Source organism: Prionailurus bengalensis, chromosome X (assembly GCF_016509475.1).
Source record: "Prionailurus bengalensis isolate Pbe53 chromosome X, Fcat_Pben_1.1_paternal_pri, whole genome shotgun sequence".
NCBI lineage: Eukaryota > Metazoa > Chordata > Mammalia > Carnivora > Felidae > Prionailurus > Prionailurus bengalensis.
In genome coordinates, this window is record NC_057361.1 from 102,820,855 (window position 1) to 102,844,806 (window position 23,952).

At 41.0% G+C, this 23,952-nt stretch overlaps 1 protein-coding gene across 1 annotated transcript in view; it reads right to left on the reverse strand.

The window, feature by feature from the left end:
- Positions 1-23,952, reverse strand: part of TENM1 (teneurin transmembrane protein 1) — a 768,359-nt gene that overhangs the window by 145,872 nt on the left and 598,535 nt on the right. The window contains exons 16-17 of the mRNA XM_043570666.1: positions 19,220-19,436; positions 1,140-1,259 (exon numbers count right to left, since the gene is read on the reverse strand). Coding sequence (XP_043426601.1) covers positions 1,140-1,259; positions 19,220-19,436 — 337 coding nt within the window. The remainder of the gene's footprint in view (positions 1-1,139; positions 1,260-19,219; positions 19,437-23,952) is intronic.

Sequence of the window (23,952 nt, forward strand, 5' to 3'; positions counted from 1 at the left end):
AGTTGAAAAAATAAATCCAGCATAACCCAGGTTGAACAATTAACAATTCTGAAGTGGTTATGACTAAGGTTTGATTGTTGGTTCTTGAAATCAGATTCTCACACTGTGATAAAGCTCCAGCCAACATCTCTTTATGTGACTACCAAAGCAGCTTGTTGTGAGCAGTTATTTTAAGGGTAGCCATCTGGAGACTAGGGCACCTCAAGGCCATTATTATGATGTTCCTGTGAGTCCTAAATAGGTACCTTTAAGCTGGACACATGGGCCTATTCTGAACAATATTGTCTGAACAAATGTCTATCTAAACGATAAACAAAAATGTTTTTGTGAGCAAATCCTTTTCTGGGATGAAAAGATTTTACTTAGTGGTCTTGCTTCCCAGGTCTCAGAGAACCTGAGAAGCCCTTAGAGTAGCTTGGTGGTTAAAGTTAAATCACTATACTTATATAGACACCATTATATCTTAATGAGGATGAATTCTGTACTTTTGGAAGAAACCTTTTGGACATCTTCATTTCTTTTTTCTTTTAAACTCTTATTTTATTTTTGAGAGAGAGTGCAAGTGAGCAAGGGACAGAGAGAGAGAGAGAGAGAGAGAGAGAGAGAAAGAGCAAGAGAGAAAAGCGGGGCTCACCCGAAGTGGGGCTCAAGCTCACCTGAAGCAGGGCTTGAGCTCACCCAATGTGGGACTCGAACTCACAAACCATGAGATCATGACCTGAGCGAAAGTCAGATGCTTAACTGACTGAGCCACCCAGGTGCCCCTGGACATCTTCGTTTCTGAAATATTTTGAGGCTGCCATGGGAGAATAGCCTAAGTGTTCCACGGCTCCCTCTTTATCACCTGCATCATCTCACTGAATTTTGAAGCTGGATTGATTAATGGAATTGGATGAAGGGTAGAAAACTTTCCACATGGCCAAGGTTTCAAGAAGGCTTGAATGATAGTGCATGGTTAGAAGGGAAATATGGTTTGATTTAGTTGGGGAATAGAGGAAATAAATATCACCAATGACTTTCCCAAATACAGCTCGAAGGAAGATGGGTTTATAAACACTGCATCAGCTGAGCCCTGGTTTGATTCACAGCTAGAAGTCAGTATTTGGCCCCCACAACGATTAGAAGCAATACTGACGTACCTTCCATCTTGCCGGCTGATGGTAAACCCATAATCACTGTGATGCAAGAAACTAACATTCACCCCTACTAGAGGGGTTCCATCTACAGCCACCACTTGGCCTCGAATCACACAAGCACGCCTGCAACACAAGATCAAAGGCAAATATAAAAGCATGTTACAACTAGATTCTAAAAGCCAAGATGGAGAAACTTTGGGAAACACAGTCAAGTAGAACAAAGAAAATAGTAATTTCACCAACCAGTAGTAACTACTAATAACATTTTGAGAATGGCATGTATATCTTTTTTACCCATCAAAATTGGGATTATACTCAGTATAGATTTGTATCCTGATATTTTTAAGTTAACAGTGTATTGTTAACATTGTCCAATATAATCAGAAATTCCTTAATATATCATTTGTTATTATACAATATAGCCTTAAAACAACATATTCTTTAACTTGTTTGATCCATCCTTTATTTTAGGACATTTAGTAGTTTCTTAACTTTTCCTGCATCGAATCTCTTATTATTTTCTTGGGAGATAGTCCCAGTTGTGGAAGAATATTTTTCTCTTATTAAAAATAAAATTGATTACATTAATTAATACATGAATCTATCGTACATATGACTCAAGTCTCTGCTCACCATCCCCCCCCCCCCAGGTCTTAGTCTTCTCCTCAGAGGTAATTAGCAATATCATTTTGTTGTGTGCATTTTTTTATGCATTGACATATGTAGGTGTGAACATTTTTAAGGCTCTTGATACATATTGACAAATTGCCTTTTCAGGAAAAACAATTTTTTAATAAAGCAGACTTAGTTGAATAAATTTTAAGAGTTAGTCTGTAAAAGAGACATGGTCCTTGGCTACAGCATTCCATTTCTCTTGCCTGATTGAAATAAAATAGTTCAGGAGATTTTCCCTTTAAAGAAAGGAGTTTCACCCTTGCCAAAAAAAAAAAAAAATAGAGTTTCATTAAATTAGCCCCTAAACAGGGCTAGCTCCCAGATATAATCCAGTAAAATGTGTAGGTTTTCTAGCCTGGTCAAGTTGTAACAAATTTCAGGAGCTTGACAGTTAAGAAGAGGGCCCAGGAGCGAATTCCAAGCAAAGAACTTTGCTAGTCTGCCATTATTGAGGGTGGCAGAGGGGGCGGGGGTGGGGGCGGGGGAAGGGGGATTCAAATCCTAGCTTTGGTAGCCCTGAGCTCTAGAATGTGCATTTTATAGCTGGAGTTGGTAGTGTTAAGGAACGTTGAGCAAGGTCAGTGATGTTATTCCTAGGGATTTAATGTTATTTTTTCACCACGTGGGATTCAGTCAATCCAGGGAATCTCAAGTTTGGATTAAAGAGGGCCATGTTATTTGGGCAAACATGACTTTCCAAAGTAACCATAATAATTCCACCCTGGCATTATACCTTCTTTGAACAGAATTAGCAAGCTGAGGCATTGTATCTCAAGGCTCATAGCCACAAAGATCATTTGAGAGAGAAAAACATCTCTGAAAATCAAGACGGTTACCATCCAAAGTTTGTTTTATATATTATAGCCAATAAACTTCACTACTAAATTCTATCACAATCAGATGAATTGGATATGTTATGCTAATAGGATTTACCCTGCATTACCTAAGGTTTTCCCCCCCAAACAAACTATAAGCCATTAAGTACTACACAAAAGTAAGCTCGCATTAACTGTTGCTATTTGTGTTTTTGTGTGTTGAGCTCCCAGACCAACATTCCTAGTTCTGACATAAGACAGTAGCTTTCTTTTTTCCAGTGAGCTGTGCATTTTATGAGTTCTGTAAATCATGGCTCTGAATGGTATGCAAATGGCATATTGGCACTTGCTTTGCCTTGTCTGATTCTCCCAGTCTTTGGGGGGGAGATTTTGACAGTTTGAGATTTTGAAATACCATTTGTTCTAATCGAGAAGACATTTATTTGAAAGTCATTGAATTCTGGATTTTGAACTAATCCTGATAGATCTGGTCCCAGGTTCTAAGTCCAATGTAACAAAAACATGTAGCTTTATACAGTAACCTTTGGAAGGTCTTTATAGAACATTCGACAAGGAGGGTAGAGACTAAGTAGAAACAAGCTGAGAAAATCTCCTGCAAACTATATAGGGATTGGAGCTAGAGAGGCTGAGAAGAGATACTCGAAAATCAGTTAAACATGTCTTCCTGAGCCCTAAGTGCTGATGTCTTTTTGCGGGGGCAGGGGGTAATTCCAAACTTGCCAAGGCTCTACCAGTTAACAAGGTGGCCTTTGCAACAATAAAGCCTACCTAGGTGGTCGCTGATTCCCTTTTGGCAAGACAATTCTACGCGTACTCATTTTATTTGTTCATATTAATCCAGCTGTGTCTTCCCACAGCTGTTCTAGGCTCAATTATTTTTGTTTTTATTTTGTCAAGCCTAGTTGGCATTATTTGCTCATATTTTATGACAGACACAGACGTGTCTCTTTTCTTTGCTGCTCTTTTATTTTCTATACAGTTTATATTTATGAAGGATCCAGGCTGGTGAGTGAAAGTCTCATAAAAGTCATCATTATTCTGTGCATTTCTCTTGGATTCCTCTCTTCCTCCATTCTGTGCCTCATTCTGAGTAGTCTTGTCTTTTGAGTCTTCTGTTCTTTAATATTCCTCCTATTTTATGAAGCACATGGATTTGTGTGATAACGACTCATCAAAGTCATCATTATTCAAGACACTGTCTACCTGTTCTTCTTCTCATTCATTTCACTCTTCATCATTCATAAATAACGTGCAAACTTGTCTTCCAACTACCCTATTTTTTTATTTCTCATATTTTATGATGCACACCAACTTATAGCATATGATAAAGCCCCATAAAACTTATTATTCTACATTTATCAGCATTGAACTCTCTTTGTAATGTATTAGACTTTAAATGTTCTAAGATTTCCTGCTGCATTTGCTCCCATTATTTACACACTCCATGTCATCCATTTTTTACAAGAATAACTCTTAGCTCCTTTCATTCCTGGATTACTAGTACTTACTGTAATCTTCGACCAACATCAGTCATCCTGCGTCAGTGGAAGTTGTCTAAATTTCGGGACGGTATTAAAGTAGTTTTAATTTGCAGTAATCTTGATTGGCACCGCATGCAGAAATCTAGGGAAAACATCTTCCTAGGCAAATGCTCCATTTCAAAAGAAAGCTCTTGAGTCTGCTTGCTTCCCCAGGCTACTCCTGCTCCAGATGGCCCTTAGGGAGCCTTCAAACATACTCTTGCAAATAGGGTGTATTGTGCCACTTTGTTTAGCTCAACTGCTGTTTTGTGCACTCCTAGCTTCTAAACTCAATTATTCATAATTGTAGATGGTAGCCTTGTACCTACTTTATTTTTCCTGAGTCACACAGCCACTGAAATGTACTCTCCCCCCCATTTACATCATCGGTTGGGATTATGCTTCTCCTATCCCAGGCGACCTATAGAATTCATCTTTTTCCTAGGTTAGGCCCTTGTTGAAGCAGTGAGCTGGGTATGGCGGGGGGCTGGCTTTGGTGGGACCACAACCTTACTTTCTGTGCTCTTCATCATTCCGATTGGGGGGTCTCCCTGTTTCCTTTCCCAGAGAGTCTCTGGTGTCTTCAAATCACCACCTAAAGGAAGTATTTGTACTTGGCCTGTCCCTGGCCCGTCTTGGGGAAACATCTTGAATTCTTAAATTTTTGCCACATCAAAACTACTGTCAATGTGAATCCTAATCCTTCAAGGGCCTGTCCTTTTCTGAAACTTTTAAATTAAATATATGGAACTGAGTCTTTCAAATCAGGTAACAGAGGCGACTGTCAAAAAGCTGGCTCTGCAAATGTGTACAGCAGGTACGCGCCCAGCATGACGGTCTTTTGTGTGGATTGTGTGTGCGTTCGTGTACTTGGTGCTCACTCTCCTTCTTTGATTCACAGACGTGGCTGGGATGCTTTCCTTCCTTGAATCTTTCAGAACAAGAACCTCTCCCTGCTGATCTGGATTAGAGCAAGATGAGCTTGAACTTAGATGGACATGACCAATGTGACTTTAGGAACACGTACGGGGAAGATCACCCCTCCCCAAGTGTTTGTTTTCTCTTTCTGTGGAGAATACAGGCTGCTGCCAAGCTGTCTAACTCACTGTCACTATGCTAAAGCGGCAAGCCCGAAGGAACCGAAGGAACCGCTTCTCCCTTTAACTAAATGCCGCATCCCCTAGGCGTCTGGAGCTCGGTCTGAAGAGCAGGCATCCTGGGAAATGCAAGTCAGAATACACTTTACCCGGAGCCTTATTTAACTAACAAGCTGCTTGTTAGACCATTCTGATGCAAAAGGTCTAATTCCTCCTGTATTCGCTATTTTCATGGCATAGTCAAATTATCCCTAGCCTTCAATACACTTTTGGTTCCTTTCTCCTCTTTTCTTATTTGCTGTCTTTTGTCTTCAGTGTCAAATTTCCAATATTCATTCAACACCTCAGGCAAAAACCTCAACCTCAAGCCCAAGAGTTGGTTTGAAAAACAACACTGAAAACTAAACTGCTGAAAGAAGATGTAATTTACTGCATTGTATTTCTGATTAAAATGTTTCCTAAGGAAAATGAGGCGCTGGGCCGGGGAAGTTGTAACTATTTGCTTTTGTTGCTAACCTGAGCACAAGCAACCTTTGAAGGGTAACATTCAAAATCAAGGTCCTGGCCAGCAGGGGATCTAGCGGCAGCTGGGCAGGTTAGGTTGTTTTCTCCGTAGGAACAGATGAAATCCTTTCCAGAGCTGACAGCTCTGGTCAAGAGAGAGTGTTGAGGACCGGGATGAGAGAGGCCGTGTGGGTCCTCCGCTCACCAGTGCTGGAATCCTGCCCTGAAAATTCTTCTAGGATTCGTTATTTGGGACAGAAACCTGCGGCAAAGGAGGTGTGGCTCAATGCTTCCCGACATCCCCGCAGGCTTATTATATTGTCAAGTTGCACGGTTGGAGATTGTGTCACTTGGGCTAAAACAGCTCATCCACTGCCATCATGTACTGGAGAAAGGCTCTTCTCTTTAGAGTGTAATTCAGGAACTGTGGTATTGGTGCTCAGTCCCTCCCGGTAATCTTTCTCATATACAGATAAGTGGTTCTCAAACTTTTTTTTCTTTAAAATTTTTTTAATGTTTTTTTTTTTTTTCTTTTCTTTTTTTTTTTTTTTTTTGAGACAGGGAGAGACAGAGCGTGAGTAGGGGAGGAGCAGAAAGAGAGGTAGACACAGAATCCAGAGCAGGCTCCAGGCTCCGAGCTGTCAGCACAGAGCCCGACGCTCGAACTGGTCAACCGTGAGATCATGACCTGAGCGATGTTGGACGCTCAGCTGACTGATCCACCCAGGTGCCCTGAGGGGTTCTCAAACTTGATCACACAGCAGAATCACGTGGAGGGCTTGGTAAAACAGTCCCCTGGGCTCCAGCCCCAGTTACTGAGTCATGGGTCTGGAATGCAGCCCGAGAATGTGCATTTGTAGCAAGTTCCCAAGTGATGCTGATGCTGCTAAAGACCAAAGTTTGAGAACAACTGTTTTAGTGAAAGCAAGACCAGAACACGGTCAGCCGATCAAAGTGTATGTACTGCTGAAGAGGGAGGCACAGGACATAAGCCATATAAAGGCAGGCAAGTCACTAACTGGTTCACAATCATACCGTGATGAAATAAATCTGTGAGGCATGAATTTTTAACTCATCTATATAAACGGTTTGCCAAATCGTATATTTTTTTACAAAATTTATTAATGTTTATTTATGTTTGAGAGAGAGAGCGAGAGCGAGTGAGCGAGCGGGGGAGGGGCAGAGAGAGAGAGGGAGACACAGATTCGGAAGCAGGCTCCAGGCTCTGAGCTGTCAGCACACGGGGCTCAAACTCACGAACCAAGAGACCATGACCTGAGCCGAAGTCGGACGCTTCACTGACTGCGCCACCCAGGCACCCCTGCCAAATTATAGTTTGGGGAGTTGTGTTGAAGCTGTCATGACAAAGTGGAGGTTGGACTATGAGATGAACCGTAGGGTTCCTTCAAATCCAGAGATCATAAAATGAAAACATGTTTTAACCTGATTTGTCCGTGTCAAATAAGTGTCAATTTCCCCCCATCCTTGTTATTCTCTTTAGACAGTGTTTGGATTCGTGTTATTGCACTAGTCATAGCCTGTGTCTTGGATAAGAGTTATATATCTGTGTGTCTTTTCTATTAGATAGTCTACTTCAGGGCAAGGACTGTACACAGCACATGCTCAAGAGAGCTTCGTAGACTTTCAACGCAAATATTTTTACGTGAAGATGTAAGATACTTAGAACCTACCCTCATGGCACTGCTTCAAAGGTTTCAGAGACTGCTTTGAGGTTCCTGTGCGACAGATGCCTTACAGTTCATTTATTAGAAGCCAGCATTCCGGATGGTGCATGAGGACTTTCTCCTCACGAGAGTTTTGTTTGCTAATTGACTACTTCAGGGAATTAAATGGTGCCCCTGTGACTGGGAAGAATGAATGAACAGTCCCCCTCGCATGCTTAATTTATGAACACTAACCCCATCATTCCTTTATATATTGCCATACAATTACGATGTGGTATCTCATAATTTAAATACATTTGAGGGTTCTAATATTCAGATATTTGGGGGGTTTCCACACAGCACAGGCTGGGTTTTCGATACATGCTAAGCGGGTACAGCACCATGAAAATACTTAATGTCATAGCACAAACCTGTTTTCATGTTCTGAAAATGTGAATGCAGTGAATGTTCATATGCAAACCCAATAAAATCTCATTAGTTTTTACTGAAATAGAGCGGGCAGATTTAATCCCACTCAGTTGGTCACTGGCCCAAATAAATAATACCTACTAAATGGGTAACGTTAAAAGCAGCTGGAAGCATTACCCATCAACATTCTAGGACATTCTGGGAAAGGTGGTGCCATTGAAAATGCAGATAGCTTTTTAAGCAGAATTATTTTCCTCATGGCTAGCGATGTTTCAAGTAAAACAAAATGGGGGCACTAACCCTGAGGACGGTGGCTATTTTCCCATCTGCCCTGGTAATTGCTTGTCAAAAGCAGGCTTGCTTTGGATGCCTGAGATCCCCAAAGTAATGGGAAAAAGATCAAGTGTTTTGAAGCAATAAGAAAACTGACGACACAGTCACATTTTCAGGACTGCGTAAGTGCCAGTTTGCTTCATTTAGACACATGATTATTTTTGTCCAGAATTTGAATCCTGAAATATTTGTCCTGTAAGCCCTTGCGACTCCCGAAGAGCGTCAAGTTGGTTTTTAGTTGGTTTGGTTTCGTTTGGATTTTGCCTGTGTTACACATCACTCAAATGGTTCTTTGTAATCAGCCCTACGGGGTTTTATTAACCTCATTAACCTTTCCTGTCACTTCTCTGCGAATCTGCCCTTCAAATAATGGATAGGCCTTAAATATACGGGAAGGCTGTCTGATTGGCTATAGCCTGGCCACGGGTTACTCTTCCTTCCACTGAGGAAAACGAGGAAAACGAGGAAAACGTGAGGCCTAGCTCCACCCGCACCAGGTCTAGCTCGGCCTTGCCGGTCATCACCGCTGTGACTTTTCCCTGCCCTATCATCAGCCACCTCATAAACATGTCATTAACAATAAAACAACCCAGTAAAATGATTGTCTTATGAACTGTACCTTTCTAATGGAACTCTATTGTGTCCCCTGGTACTTGTTAAATATATATAACATATACAAACTTGCATAAATAAAACACTTATGAAGCACTTATTACTCTGAGCACTTTCTTTATCTTATTTCATTTAGTATCAGTATAACCTTGGGTTGGTACACAATTACTAGCCTGTTTTAAAAAATGAGGAAACAGCCAGAGAGGTTAAAAAAAAAACACAACTTGCTCAACTTAACACGGCTCGAAAGTGGTACAGCGGTGGAGGCCTTTGGACCTGGGTTCTAAGGGGCCTGAGCTATACTGCAGATCTTTCTTAAGATGTAAAAAATGTGGCTATAAATGAACATAAAGAGCTCACCTACGAAGATGGTGCTATCGCTTTCCATAGGGCCTGGGCTCCTGGAGACATTCACGAACCGCTGCGTACTTTCTACGTGCTGTGTGTGGAGTGCAGATGAGCGGCCACGTGTCACTCATTCCCTCTCCCCAAGCCTGCATTTACTCTGCCCTCTCTAGACACACATTTAGATGACAGAACCGGCTACGGCCACTGCAAGCAAATAGTATGGCTAAGAAGTAAGTAATAAGGAGTTGAGCCTTTTGAATTTCTTAATGGGGCAGTAAGATGGATAAAATGTCAGAAAATCCCTATTCCTACTGAGATAAGCTGTAGATAGATAGCTACTGGTATTACTAATCACAATTATTAAGCATCTCAGAACATCTGAGTGCCAAAATACCACAATCAATTGAACAGCCTTTTGAAGATTTGTGCTCTGATTTCTTTTTGTTCTTCTTTGCCCAAGAGCGTTTGCAAGGAAGTGAAAGTCACACGTTCTTTCTTTTTGGTACCTTTAGGTGTTGACTGCTGATTTCAGGAGCTAGTCAGCACTATATATCTTGGAACCTTCAGCACTTTGTAATTTTTATAATGTGTTTCCTAAACTTTAGCATTAGACAAAATAGTTGTCTGAAAAATCAGGAGATCCCGTCTTCACATACGTAACACCTTTCATATAAACGAGATCAAAGTGCTTTATTAGCAAGTAGCAATGATTTTAACTTCCCACTTAGGATGAAAACTGCAGAAGCGATAAGCGAAGGAGGTTGCTCAGGAAAAGCAACATGGTAAGACAAACAGAACTGGGAGGGACCATGGCCGGGCCAAACCACACTTGGAATTCCTTTTCCAAATGTGGGCAGGTCATATGCAGTTCTTCGCTTCAGAAAGCAAGGTGAACACGAGATAGATTTGCAGATGCTGATGCTCTAGGAAGAGCGTTTCCCAGTTCTTAGCTTATTCAATTTACTCAGTAATTGTTGTATTGTGTGTTTATCAACCCTTAGTTGTATACTCGGTATCATGTTTTTCATGTTCCTAGATTCTAACTACACAAAAACCTGCTATTAGCAAATAGACTTGGAGGACCTTAACTAGCAGATTGGTGAAAAAGTTAAAGAGAAAACATATGGATTCAAATTTGTATCTCAGCAAAATTACAAATGATCATGTTATAGACCTTCGGGGGGGTTACCTGTGTGTAGATGAAAGTGTGAGTGTTGCTTCCACGAATGCTTGAATACCATTGGATTTTAGATATTCGAAAATACAAGCTATTCTTACCTCTTCTTTTTCCTAATTCCAAATCAGCGAGTGCTTTCTATATGTTTAATCTCTTTTGAGTTCAACACTAATTGATGGATCTGCTATTTTTTTTTTCTTTTCAGGACTAAAATAGTCTGGGCTATTGCTGATTTCTTTCTAGAGGTTATTCAGTTTGTCTGAGCTATTCAAATTTTCTCAATGCACTACTCCTAGAGAATAGGCACCCCATCCCTGTATAGTAAAACCTAGTACACAGTATATAGTAATTGTTGAGAAAGGTTTGTTTTACACCTTTTCTTTTCATATAATGCCACAGAATCCTGATTTAGTGGGTCCCTAAAAGTCGCCGCCAGGCCCTGGCTTGTGTGACAATCTATTGCATAAGGGTCCAAGATCATCTAAGATCTAGATGAATGCTATGAGGTCTCTGCTCTAGTGTCACTTCTCCAGAGTGGCTTTCCTGGACCACTCTGTCTAAAATGGTCACTCTCTGGAGGTACCTGGTGGTTCAGTCGGTTGGGCACCTGACTCTTGATTTTGGCTCAGGTCATGATCCCAGGGTTGTGGGATCAAGCCCCACATTGGGTTCTGTGCTGAGTGGGGAGTCTGCTTGGGATTCTTTCTCTCTCTCCCTTTGCCCCTCTCACGTGCATGCTCTCTAATAAAAAACTTAAAAACATTTAAAAAAGTATTATTAAAATGGTCACTCTCTGTCCCTAATCTTTATTTCACTTGAAAGTACTTTACCTACCTGACATTTACCTTTTCCTTTTTATTTTAATGTTTATTTATTTTTTGAAAGGGAGAGTGAGAGACAGAGCACAAGCAGGGGAGGGGCAGAGACAGAGGGAGACACAGAATCTGAAGCAGGCTCCAGGCTCTGAGCTGCCAGCATAGAGCCCGAAGGGGCTCGAACCCATGAGCCGTGAGATCATGACCTGAGCCGAGGTCGGACGCTTAGCCGACTGAGCCACCTAGGTGCCCCCTACCTTTTTCATCATCATTCTTCCTCACTAGACCGTATGGGGAAGGTACTTTGTCTGCTGTGGCCCAGAGCCTAGGACAGTGCCCATCACCAAATGAATAAATGGACCAAATAAACATTGTAATGTTCATCGATCTTAAGAGTGAAATGATTAATCTTCCTCCAGGTGGATTATCTTTAAAGAAACTATAGGATCCATTGTTATAAATGATGCCAGAGTGTTGTTAATGGGAATTTTTTTCATTGTGGTAAATGAGAATGTTTTGCTGATTGATTTTTCCCATGGAATTCATCTGTTTAATACAAACATTTTAAATTGTAGGAAAATATTACTTCCAGCCCCACATTTCAAAGAATGAAGCTTCTTGCAAATAGTTAAGCTGCTCACGGTCCAAATAAGCTTTGTGTTTTTCTTACAAGTTATCAATAGTCTCCCGTTTGTGTCAATTTTAGCAGCTTTTCATGCTCACCTGAGTTAATTAGTCCCATCTCGGAGCTACTGCTGAAAACGTCCTGGTCAGTCTCACTTCTGTCATTATTTAATGACTTTGTTTTTGTTAGAATACCTCTTGTCTTACATCCACTTAGGTTCAAGCAGTTGAATTTGAGACCCCTGTGTTGATAAACTCCAAGCTCCCTTAAAAACCTGATGTTTCATAATCCACAGAACTTACTGCAATTTGTAAATAATTTAATTATGTATGCATTTACTTGATGTTTTGACTGCCTTTACCACTAGAACGTAAGGGGAGCTCTGAATAAAGGGACGTGGTTTCTTTTGTTTCCTCCCATTCATGTAGTTCCTGGCACACAGTGGGCACTCAAGAAATATCTGTTGAATAAATGAGTGAAGACATAGCCTCTTTAAAAAAAAAAGAGCTGACATCAGGATATTCTATTAGGGATGGCAGAAGAATTTGATACCTCTTCTGGAAGAATTTAAAGTCCTTGGTTACTTTAGGGGTGCCTGGGTGGCTCAGTCAGTTAAGTGTCCGACTTTGGCTCAGGTCATGATCTTGTGGTCCGGTCCATGAGTTCAAGCCCCACGTCAGGCTCTGTGCTGACAGCTCAGAGCCTAGAGCCTGCTTTGGATTCTGTGTCTCCCTCTGTCTCCACCCCTCCCCTCCTCACATTCTGTCTCTCTCTCTCAAAAACAAGTAAACATTAAAAAATTAAAAAAAAATAAAGTCCTTGGTTACTCTGGACATGCTAATACTTCAGTAAAATACAAATTTTAAAAAGCAATAATTAGTATCTATAAAGTATGGTTACTCTTTTTTTAATATTTATTTATTTTGAGAGAGAGTGCCACCCACTCTCTCTGAGCACCCAGGTGCTCACGTATGCTTGTTTTTAAGCCCTAGTCCCTATTCAAGATCAGCAGGTTCTACAGCAGTGACCCATCTCCCTGCAACCTTCCCTACCTTAACCTCACTCTTGATTCAATAATTCATTTTTCCACTCACAGGATTTCCAATGGTATAAATTTCCACCTCAACTAAGTGCAGAGAAGCATGTTTTATTAAACAAGTTATGTTAAGTAATTATGGCTGTTACCAGGTATCATGAATAATCAGGAGCATGAATCAAGGTTTTATTACCGAGCGGGGTGTAGTAAGGGAGGGGGAAGGCTTGCGTAAGTCAAGAGTTTGCCAAGAATGCCATGCTATAGGCATTATAGTACTTCCATTTGCTAGGGGGCACTTGTCTTTGTTTTTCTCATGAGACAGAATGACGACGTGTACCAAAGGGAGCCAGTTCACGGCAGCCTTCATATTGCCTTCTTGATATTGCTCCTTATTTTCTGATTTTTTCTTGATTCTAAATTTTGATTATCTAGCCCATTGAAGGAAGAGAGAATTATTGACGCTTGTACAAAGTTATAAATGATGTCAATTATGGGCAGGCTCTGACAGTGGTGGAATGTCTCATAAGGTAAAAAAAAAAAGAGTAATTACTTTGCTGCTGTTAGATAATCACTTCATCTTTTATGAATTTGTTCCTGTGCTATTTGGAGAACAGTAATCTTACCTTTAGGCTGGTTCTACATTTGGGAATTGACTTATTTGAGGTCCTAATATCATCTGTGTGTTCTAGGCAACAAAAATGAGTTTTTCATTGGCAAATATGAATTTTACTACAATGAAGTCACTCACTCCTTCTTTCCTGGCTTTTTGCTAAGCACTGTGTTAGAATCTGGGATACAGTGGTATGATAGATTAAAGATGGCCACGAATTCTTTGATACTTCTCTCATCATGAGGGGGGATCTATGTCTCCCCCACTTTGAATCTGGGCAAGCTCTGTGACTTCTGTAACTAACAGCATGTAACATAAGTGACACTGTTAAAATTTCTGGACACAGGCTTTAAGAGACTGGCATCTTCCATTTCTTGTCTCTTGGAATGCTCCCTCTTGGAGCCGTGAGCCACCATATACAAGCTCTGACAAACTCAAGGCTGGAGGCCATGCCAATGGGAAGCCCAAGTAGAAAGGCTGTATGTAGAAGGAGAGATTCCTGGCTGTTATCCAGCTGTTCCAGGCCCCAGCTATTTGAGTTATCCAAGCTGAGAGCCCAAACGTCACCAAGAAAAGACAAGACATCCTGGCCATACCCTGTGTGAATTTCTGACCCACAGAATCATGATATATAATAATAAAATATATTTGAATCCATTATGTTTTGGAGTAGTTTTCTACATAGCAATAGATAATCAAAACAAGGAGAGAACAAATCAGACTTGGTCCTTGTCCTGAAAGAATTTACGATTTAGCAATTAGAACAATCCAGGGCTAATACTGTATAAATCCCAGTATGGAGCAAGAAACTGAAATATAGCAACTTCATAGAAACTAGAAGAAACCTATCATTTTGCTCAACCTCTTCGCTCTGCACCCTGCTAACAGTGCTGTTATGTACATAATGCTGTACTAAGTTTGGTCCCAACTCTAGAACTTTTCAACTAAGGGTGGGCATTTACCAGGAGTGGGCAGAAGAGACTGCCATAACTTCACCCAACAGTATTGCTGCAAATTTTTAAATCTTTAAATTGTTCTTAAACCCCTTCTAAGTGATAAACACAATAGCCAAATGCCTCTCAATGTCCTTCTCATAGAAAGTAAACATTTTGCTCCTACTACAAGTGGGACCTGGACTATCTGAGTCATGACTGGTGATACATGATGCCATCGGTTAAAATCCCCTGCCTCAAGGGAGTGACTGGCCTAAGGTGTGAGGCAGAGTGTATACCAACTATTCACAGGGTATACACAGGTGCCCTGGTGAACTAAGGGTGGAAATATCATTCCATTCATGTGATTTCTAGTTCATGCCAGTCACCTTTTTTTCTTTTTAAACCAACATAGTAAACGGCCCCAAATTAAGTAAAATGGTAAGATGAGATTTTTAAAGATCTTCAGGGAAACAGAGAAGAAAGACAAAACCAGACACTTGAGGTCATTCCAAGGAAGGCTATAAAAGCTGTGTAGTCCAGAGGTTACCAACTCTAACTCCAGCCGGGCCAGGCGTGCCATTGAATGGGATGGAAGTGAGCCGGGTGTAAGGGGAGCAGGGAATGGTGACTGGAGAGACATGTCACATCCTATCCAGAGAGGCAGTCACCTATGTCACGGCCATGGGTGCAGAGATGCTGCGCTTCGTAAATTTTCTAAGGAAGGAAAACCTTCCAATTTTTATATCAGATCTTCTAATTTCTAAATGCTGGGCCAAACAAAACACATCTGCGGGCTGATGCTAAGCAACCTCTGTTGTAGATGCCTGACATGGATTGATGTGGGGTCAGCCTCTCATGGCTACAAAACGGACAAATGAGTTTGGCCAGACCTTGCTGTTGGCGGTTGCACTAACCCTGGTAGGATTTTGTTTTTTAAATGCACTTCTCCATTAGTGATGGCTAGTGAAATGTCTGGCTTTGCAAATTACTGCTGTCGTTTAGTTTAATGTACTCTTGTTTTTACATATTTATAAAAACCTTTTACATTATTAATAGTGATTAAATGCTTAGACACTGAAGATCAATAATGCTTCTGTTCACCTATTTACATTATTAAAAAGTAATAAGTCATACGGAGCACGTATATAATAGGTGGTTTACTTTGTAGTCATGTTGGAGTAGATCGAAAAGATGAAACTCAGGCTACAGGGTAAAAGGTATTGAGGGAAAAAACAGTAACCGAATTGGGCTTGCTAGAGATGCGACTGTGGGCAGGTTACATGTTCACAGTGACATGATGCCATCACGGGGCACGGGAGGTACACATTTCATGTGCTCTCACGTGCCAGTGGAGCAAACTTGAAACAACAAAAGCTAGTCTCACTTGGATGCACAAGGATGAACAGATGTTTAACCTTTACGTGTCCTTGCAACAATTAGTCACCTACGCGCCACTGTCTTGAGCTCCGAAGGCTTCAGATGGTGGCAACATTCAGTGGTGAGTCATCTGTGGGGTCACATTTTGCCAGGAGGCAAATGAGCCCCTTGACAAGGCTTTCTTCATCGGCTTATCCAGCTATCTCTCAATTATGTGGCAGAAGCAAACAAACAGAGTGGTTTGCCTGATTATGGCACATAAACATTCTAGATCTGTCTGAAGCATGCAACTCCACAGTCAGGGATGTATAAGGGCTGTAAGTCTTTTCAGGGTTAGCCATCCCAGCCTTCCAAAGAGCCAAAGTGGCTTGGCATAGTGGTTTCGAGGTCAAGCTCTCAGCACCAGTCTACTTGGGTTCAAATCCTGGCTCTGACACTCACTGATTGTGAACTTGGGCAAACGACTTACTTAACACCTCAGTTCTTGTTTCCTCACATGGAAAGTAGGCATAATAACAGTGTCCACCACATGGAGTTTGGGTAAGGATTAAATGAGATAGCACATGTAAAAGCTTAGTATGACGCCTGACACATAATAATTGCCAAATAACAATTTGCATATAGGAAAGATCCATCTTAGCCGTCATTCAACCGTGTTCTTCTACCAAATAACGTCATGGAAATGTATTAAATGGAACTGGATTTTTAACTTCACTTTTTTTTTCTTGTGGTGACCCCGACATAACTCATCCAGTATAAATTAGATCCAAGCCACCAGGTTTAGTTAAGGACAGGTTGAAATGGGGCAGCTGTGGCATAACAGAAAAGTTATAAGAGCTGCTATGATACAAACTCGGTGGCTGTGTGACGCGGGGCGTTATTTAATCTCTCTAAACCTGTTTCCTCATGCATAAAATGCACTAACACAAAGATGTATAGTTCACGGGGCTACTGTGAGGGTAAGATGAAATAATGCCTGTTCGAGGGATTTGCAAATGAAAAAGGTACTGTCTCGATGTAACCATTATTATCTATATATGTGAACAGAGTCGGATTTACGTTACCCAGAGTGATATCGCATGGGCTGATCTCTTAGAGGCAATAGAGCTAGACTGCTTGCCCTCAACTCTATCCCTTGGAAAAGACCTGCGCCTTTTCTGACAGATTCGATAGGTCTGTAATAGCTGAGACCACTGGATGAAGGGGACCTGTCGTTCTGAATTCAAATGTGACTTGCAGCGCCAAATGATAACTTGCAGCATTTGACAAAAGGATGAAGACAACTCGGGCAAACCGGGAGAAGGAGGGGGCATTAGCTACGGTAAGGAATAGGTCTGTTCACTCTGCCAGCGCTGGCAAGTGGCTGGAGCCTGAAGCCGAACCACAAGGAAGGAAGTCTCTCTTCACTTTGCAAAGCTTATCGCGCCAGTGTCCTGCTCTGGGTCATGACCACTCATGTCCTGCCTCTCTCAGGTCCTGACCGTCTCCCTTGACTTGAGTTCAGTGAGTCATTTAACATACCTCCGTGACATGGAGGTTGCTATTTCTTTCACTTTTTTGTTTTGTTTTGTTTTGGACTCACTTTTCCCTAAGCATGGAGAAAGCTGCAGGGAGGGTGGGGGGAATGGCTGTGTTTTGTTCCTTTTGTTTCTTTGGTGGACAACAAATAAGCCTCCACTACCTAAATAATGACTTTGACTGCAGCCCATCACAAAGTTTCCCCAGAGCTGTTACTGAGCTGGCAGAAACACTTCAGAATGGGGAGGACTAAGTCTCTTGGGAGAAGACAAACTCGATCCCCTGGCAGAACAGGTTTGGGGTTCTGTCAGACACCTAAAAGGTCACCCCCGAACAATAATACAAAACAATGAGGATGCCTTAAGTTTCAGTATCAGTTCTTACATACAATCTGTGGAAGGGATGCTGCTGAATGTTTTAAATTTCCATGCACATCTGGGCTTTTTTCGTTTACTACTTTGTGTAGCTCAAGACTGAGTGGTAATTTTCTTAGATTATCATTTGTATTAATATAAACTCTTGACTGAGTTTTCTTTTTTTTTTTTTTTTAAATTTTTTTTCAACGTTTATTTATTTTTGGGACAGAGAGAGACAGAGCATGAACGGGGGAGGGGCAGAGAGAGAGGGAGACACAGAATCAGAAACAGGCTCCAGGCTCTGGCCATCAGCCCAGAGCCTGACGCGGGGCTCGAACTCACAGACCGCGAGATCGTGACCTGGCTGAAGTCGGACGCTTAACCGACTGTGCCACCCAGGCGCCCCAATTGACTGAGTTTTCTTCTGGGGACTGATAGCACCCACCACGATGCAACTAAGTGGGCACGGTGTAGACAGGGGCCACTGGACAAATATTTTGCATGTTTCAAATTCCCATTTGTAACAATCTAGAAGGTAGTGGAACGAACACAGGAGGACATTTTTAAGAGACCAGAAATGTTGACTTCAGTGACTCATTTATGTCTAGTGCTAATTAGTAAAATATATCATTGCTGAAGATGAAGCAGAGAATATAGCAATGAGCAAATTCATGTGATTATACTTCAAACAAGTAAGTTAATTTTGAAAAAATTCTTTACCTACTGGGTTGGGCTTTGGTCTCATGTCTTAGTGACAATTCATGCATTTGAGCTTTCTTAGAAGACAGATTTTCACAAGTCTTGTATTTCACATTAAGACGTCCAATTCAGCCAAATCTTTCATATAGAAATGTTTTACATAAAGGAATAAAACTTAACATTTGGCTTTTGAAATTCAGGAGTTTTCAAGGGATAAATCCAGAAGCTAAACAATAAATCTGCAAATTATACTTCCATCCTGTTTTTGTCATTAAAAGCCTCATCTGTGCTTTGCTACAAATAATACATACTGTACGTGTGTGTGTGTGTGTGTGTGTGTGTGTGTGTGCCGTTGACCCTTGAACAACACAGGGGTTAGGGTTCCCCCATGAAGTTGGAAGATCCACATATAACTTTTGATACCTCAAAAACTTAACCACTAATAGCTCACTGTTGACCAGAAGCCTTACTAAGAACATAAACAACTGATTAATGCATATTTTGTATGTTATACGTATTGCATACTGTACTCTTACAATAAAGTAAGCTAGAGAAAAAATGGTATCAAGAAAATCATAAGGAAAATACATTTGCAGTGTTGTACTGCGAAAAAACCCACATATAAGTGGATCCGTGAAGTTCAAACCTGTGTTGTTCAAGGGTCAACTGTATACACACACACACACACACACACACACATTTATATGTGTATCTTTTACGATAAAGAATCTCAAGAAATGGCTTCTCACTCTTAACCAATCAGTAAGGTCTTGGGCATTCCAGAGATGCCTAAAAAAGGAATTGATACATACTGTGTGGAATGGAAAGTAGCGTGACTTTTAGAAGACCTCTTCCTTTCACAGTTAAGGAAAACCATGACCACTGTTTATTAAGAAACAAAATAAATACATACATACCTGCTGTCAAATGAGATCTCTGGAGGAATGACATGAGTACTGTCCTTGCCCATGAGGAATTTGATTCGATCATAGAAGAGTCTCGAAGTGTGCTGAGAGAAGAGGGGTTGGCTTTGCTGAATGAGGTCAAGAGGATCTGGTGAGCCCTGACAGAGGGGACTTACATAACAGTTGCTTTGTTGACAACAATCAGGGTCCACACAGTCAGTCAAACCATCTGAAAAAAAATATGCTTTTTGAAATTTAGCTTCAAGAGAAACAACACTGTTTAAAATATGCACAGATGGAGAAAAATCTAGAATACAGACAAAGGTAACTGTCGATGTTTTGAGTTTAGGATCTATTAAATTTGCATGTTGCTCATGAAAAATTACTCTGAGTTTAGATGGCACAAACTATTTTGCTCATAAGTCTTTCTTCCCTGAATTCTCCAGCATTTATGGGCTGTACTGTACTGTGTACATTTGGATAGAGTCTTCCATTAGGTATCACTCTCTTTAGAAGTTTCCTTCTTCCTCAGCAAGGCCATTCCTCCAGGATAGCAACTATTCTTAGAGTTCTTTTGAATTTCTCACACCATGTGCATTCATGAGCACACAATTAACAAATGCTTGCCAACTTGAATTTGTTTGTGTTTTTTAAAACATCTCCTAATATTCTTGTCTAGTGGTAATTCTCAAAATAGAAGTGGGCATTCTCATAGTGATAATTTGTGTCTGGGGCAGGGCAGTGATTTTCAAATGTGTAGCCAATTATCTTGGGGAGCTTATTAAATATACACATTTTTGAGCCCCACCTATTAAATCAGAATTTCTTCAAGCCCAGGATTATGCATATTTACTGTGAGGGAATCTGAGGCACACTACTGTTTCAGAACCATTTTTTTTTTCTATTTGTAGAATCAACTAGTGCTTACTTGTTCCTAACCGCGGTTATTTGATGCAAGTACTAATAAATCTCAGGTATATGAATGTGATGAGTTGCTCTCTTTCATTTTGTAGGCCTTCACCATTTACTTAAGACTCTCGAATCTCTGGTTGTACCAATAAAGAAATCACATAAAGGTTGCATTCTTTGGTAGAGGAATTGATGAGGGGCAGAGGGTTACAGGAGGAGGGGAGACCATCTGAGAATCTAATAGGTGCAAAAACACTGTGTTAGATGATTGGGGAAGTAAATAGAGAAAAAGACTCTTTTCCTGTTTTCAGGAGCTCAGAGTTTAGTAGGAGAAACAGGTGTATAAACAGCTGACTCTTACACGAGTTAAAAGTGCAGTAAGTATTCCAAGAGACTACGTGCAAAGAGAAGGGGCTGGAGTGATTAACGGAGCATATGGACACTTCATTCCACCCCCAACAAGCAAAAAAATTAAAGTCCTTCCAAGGTCCTTAAAGCAGACAAGTAGCTCTAATTCAGATGTTTAACAAGGGTAAATATAAAGATGCTAATCTTCCTGGCTGGCAGTGGAGCAGGGAGGTTCAGATGGATCACCGGCTCCTTAAGGCTGATGATGAAAGTTGCCAGCGCTGGTTTCACGCAGCTCTTTGGCTTGTTCCCTTCCTGACGTGGGTGCCCCCGTGGAGGCGGACAGGGGTGGACCACAGCTGGGGGCAATGAAAGCCAGGAACACCAAGAGAGTAGACATTTGGAACAGCAGCCCTGGGGCACCCAGGAAATATTTTCCCCCACATGAGGTCGTTTAAAATTCCCTGTACCACAGACACTACTTTGATTTAAAATGCGGTTTGCTGCTTTCTTGCCTTCCCTGGTTGTTCAGTGCATTTTTTGCCCTGGTTTCTACTTCTCTGTAGACATCTTTCTTTTTCACTGATGACTAACTTTTAAGCGTGGATTTGTTGCAGTAAGAAGTCCCCTTCTGCTCTCCTTTCTCTCCTCATTCAGCAAATCATATTAGCAGATTTTCTATAGATTTCAGAGGCCACCGCCACCTCCCTCTCCAATACGTTGTTGTCAGTCTCCTATTAGCACATTATCTCTTTACTCTGCTAATTAAACATCTGGATGCACTGAAAAGCTGGCAAAAACATCAGGCCGATTAAAGGAGTTCTCTGATGTCTGGAATTGGTGCATAATACACGGAACAATGGAAAACTGCTTTTCAAATGGGCAGTCACCTTTATCTTTCAGTCGGTGACGAACGTACTAGTAATAATCAGATCGGGCACTCACAGGTTTCAACCTGTCAGTTCCACGATCCAAACGGATTTTTGAAAAGAAATAGATTTTATATAAATAGAAATGTCCAAATGATATTCAAAAGTCAATTCTAAAAACTAAACACAGATCCAATTCAAAACTGGGACTCACATTCTCATCTAGTTATGTGCTATAAATTCCAAGCTAATGCTTCATATTTAATAGTTGCTATTATATAGGGCTGACCCTGTAAGACCTCTGTTTTCTTAGAGAACAGTGAGACTTCTGTTGAATCTAGGAAGGCTGTAGGCAAGCAGACCAATAATGGTGTGCAAGCCCCAAAATATAATTTATAGGTAAGCCCAATACGTGCACAAAGATCTAGTTACCAATTATCACATTTGGATAACACTCCATACAGTATGTCTAGACTGTTACAAAGAAGTGCAAATGACAGTCACACTGCATGTGTGGGTTCTTTCTTTCTTTCTTTCTTTCTTTCTTTCTTTCTTTCTTTCTTTCTTTCTTTCCTTGGACTATTACCGGTTCTATTATTGTTCTGAATTGAAAGCTGTGGCACCCTCCTGACAGCCAGGCTCAGGGTATCAGATATGAACATATCAAATATTAACTGATTTTACTTTTAAGGCCTCTTCATTTTAAAGGACTAAAAAATAAAACCCAGTAAAAAAGAAGGAGGTTAAATTATCTTGAAGGACTAAACATGGCATTCATTGATCTTAGCTTTGCCAGCCAGTTAGGGACTATGCCAGGAGGCCCAACTGGGGCTGATAAAGACCAAGGACACTGGTTTCTTTTGTATATGATCTAGTAATTTACTATAAAGCTTTTACTTACCAGATGTATGCCCATGGATGAAAGAAGGATTGGACAGGGGATATGAATGATATATGGAAAACCTATCCTTTTCTAATCCTTAAAATGAATTTGTAAATATCCTTTTACGGACAACATCCATATTATCACATTGATAAAAATGGACAGCTAGGTCATGTTAGGGTATCCAAAAGGATTTGGAAGCATGTATAATTAGTTAATATACTAGGTATGGCACTAGGTTCTTCCACATAGATTATTTCAACTGATCCCTACAACAACCCCATTAGGCAGACATCTCATCTTCATTTACATTTAAGGAGGAGAGGGTAAATGTGGTTGCACAGTTGGAGGAAATAGGAGAGTCCTATCAACACGCAGTGTTCTCGCTACACATCACATGTTCAGCAGCAACATCTAAGCAGTATTACTAGCACTGGCCCAGGCTGTAAGGCTTCTAACCACCTGACTAATGTAGGTATTTAGAACACACGAAGTGGTTAAGGTCAAAGAACCGGACTGTGATTCTAATCTTACTTCGCTGCTTACAATCTAAATGATCCTAGACAAATCAGTTCATCTCTTGGATTCTTAACTTCCTTACCTACAAGATGGGGATTTTTAAAAAAAAAATTTTTTTTTCAACGTTTTTTATTTATTTTTGGGACAGAGAGAGACAGAGCATGAACAGGGGAGGGGCAGAGAGAGAAGGAGACACAGAATCGGAAGCAGGCTCCAGGCTCTGAGCCATCAGCCCAGAGCCCGACGCGGGGCTAGAACTCACAGACTGCAAGATCGTGACCTGGCTGAAGTCGGACGCTTAACCGACTGCGCCACCCAGGCGCCCCCAAGATGGGGATTATAAAAATGCCTACCCCACAGGGCTGTTGTAAGGATCACCTGCTATAATAATCATACAGAATTTAGCACAGTGTTTGGTACGCAGCTAGCACTCTCAATCAATGTTAGCTCTTGCCATTAACCAAGTTCTACCCTGCACAGACTGCAAAGAGTCTAAGGATAGAGTCCCGGGGATAGATGCCAATGGTGTGCAGTGGCAGCTAAAAACGTTCAGACCCACTTCTACTGAAGGTGTCTTATCACTGGCCAGAGGGCAATTAACTTCTGTGTCGCATATTCAGTTCGCTGGAATGTGTTCATTTTGTGCACTCTGCATGGTTAGGTTGTCAGATGGGTAGAATCCTGTGTGGCTCTAAATAGACACTAATGCTACAGTAAATCTTTATTCATTGAATTTCACAAATTCACAATTTGTTATCATTTGGACAGGGGCTGGATTGAAGCTTAACCTTTTCAGCATCTATAGAACAGAGGGTCTGCCAAGCAAATGAATAGTCAAAAAGAAATTGAAGGGCTGATCATTCCCATGACTCAGTTAAATAAAATCTTCTCAGGCATTTTAGAAACCCATAAAAATGGACTAATTATAAATCATTCATAAATTTTTACTCAAGCAGGCCCCCCTACTAGGCACTGCCATTAGCTTAGCTGTTGCTGTTATATGCGTGGAAGGTAATAGGACTGTATTTCCTTTGGAAATAGACTATAATTCATTTGATCTTTCACTTATTCAGGCTGACTTTCACCTCCAGCATTTTGCTGTATTAGTAAGAAGAAAATGGGAGAGGCTCAAGTGCACTCAGGATTTGACCTGATCCAATCACTGTTATTGCAATCACCTCATACAATTGACTTTTCCTGGGTCATGAAAGTAAATT